Source organism: Amphimedon queenslandica, unplaced genomic scaffold (assembly GCF_000090795.2).
Source record: "Amphimedon queenslandica unplaced genomic scaffold, v1.1 AMPQUscaffold_4680_Cont23342, whole genome shotgun sequence".
NCBI classification, from domain to species: Eukaryota; Metazoa; Porifera; class Demospongiae; order Haplosclerida; family Niphatidae; genus Amphimedon; species Amphimedon queenslandica.
Genome location: NW_003555009.1, coordinates 1 through 1,561, shown reverse-complemented (window position 1 = coordinate 1,561; position 1,561 = coordinate 1). Strand labels below are relative to the sequence as shown.

General features: G+C 36.9%; 1 protein-coding gene across 1 annotated transcript; it reads left to right on the top strand.

Moving 5' to 3' along the window:
- Positions 1-641: 641 nt before the first annotated feature.
- Positions 642-1,521, top strand: LOC100639512 (luc7-like protein 3; the record flags this gene model as incomplete). The annotated part of the gene is made up of 4 exons (XM_003391889.2): positions 642-822; positions 876-942; positions 1,063-1,102; positions 1,362-1,521. Coding segments are annotated over exons 1-4 (369 nt in total), but the record flags the coding sequence as incomplete, so codon positions are not given.
- Positions 1,522-1,561: the final 40 nt, after the last annotated feature.

Here is a 1,561-nt window from a genome sequence, read left to right as displayed (position 1 = left end):
CAATTAAAATCCAACACTCTAAGTAGTACCACCAAAATTTGAGCAACTTTAAAATCCACTGACAAGAATCTGCTTTGCCAAAATCTTGTGGGAAACCTTGCCACTAATTTCCGGTTGCAACAAGTCATATTGGAAACCAGCCTCGTCATTTTAATGCAATTAGAACTTATACACCATTAATTATACATTATAGAAGCAGCAAACCAGTGAAACCACCTTGGACATGACAATTATGGTGGTGGCATATAAAAGGGTGGAGTCTGGCAAAAATTAATTTTTAAAAAAATTAATAAAATAATTAACCTTTTCATGCAATACGACTTTTTGAATAGACCCAAACTGCTGCAATAGCCCCGTGAGATCACTGACTGTCGTGGTCTTAGGCTCAAATCCTCTCACATAAATGCTTCTTCTTGATAAATCCCTCTGTCTTGCATTCTGCCAATGCTTCTGTCCCAGTAGGTGTTCACGCAACTGCTCTTCTGTAAAATGAAAGAAATAAATGTTTATATTAGTACTCTGTCTTGCCTGAATTTGTCTGGATCTGGCAAACTTCACAACATAAGAAAGAAGGCAAGCTTATGTCCTCCGCCATGACAGTGGGCGGGGATCATAACTAAACCACGCCTGTCATTAAAATGGCGCGTAAAGGGTTAAACTCAATCCCAAAACACACACGTTGACTTTCCTCCTTTTTCTTCTTCATAAACTGAGGCTAGGATGGCGTCTGAAGCTGCTGCCCTTCTTGATCAGTTAATGGGAAGGAACAGGAACGTGACGGGAGATGATGCTGTTAAGGAAGAACATTTTTCTGATCCAGAGGTACGATCATAAAAAGGTGTATTATGTGAATTGACTTTGGTGTTTATGGATAGGTTTGTAAGCATTTCTTGTGTGGGTTTTGTCCTTCGAAGCTCTTTATTAACACTCGATCTGATATTGGTAAGATATTTATTACTCTAAACAATGTCAGCCGCTTAATTTTTAATTATTAATAATAATTAATTATTAACATTATTTTGTATTTATGGTGTACGTACTTATTCTTTTCTGATTTTATAGGTATTTGTGATAAATTGCATGACGACCATTTCAAAGAAGCGTAAGTAGTACATAATTACTGTATGGCGGGAAATTTTGGAGGGAATTAAATTTGGCGAATTTGGCATTTTGATAGCCATTTGCCAAAATAAAATCCGCCATTTAAAGCAATTATATGCATGCTCAATAGCACATGGCCACAAATTCGCCAAATTAAAATTTACCAATCACCTAAAGTTAGCAATTTGCCAAATTTTAATCCCTCCAAAATTTCCCACTATATGGTATACTTTTTATTATTAATTTTGCATATTTTTCAGTTATGACGCAAGTAATGAGAAATGGCAGAGAGGGTATGAAGAACGCTTCATTGAGTATCTTGAGAAACTCATCAGAGATCTTGACAAGAGAGTGCAGCGAGGAAAAGAAAGATTACAAAGGAGTGAAGATGCAAATACTAATGTAAAGGAGCAAAGAGAGGGAGGGAAAGAGAGAGAGAGGGAGGGAGAGAGAGAGGGAG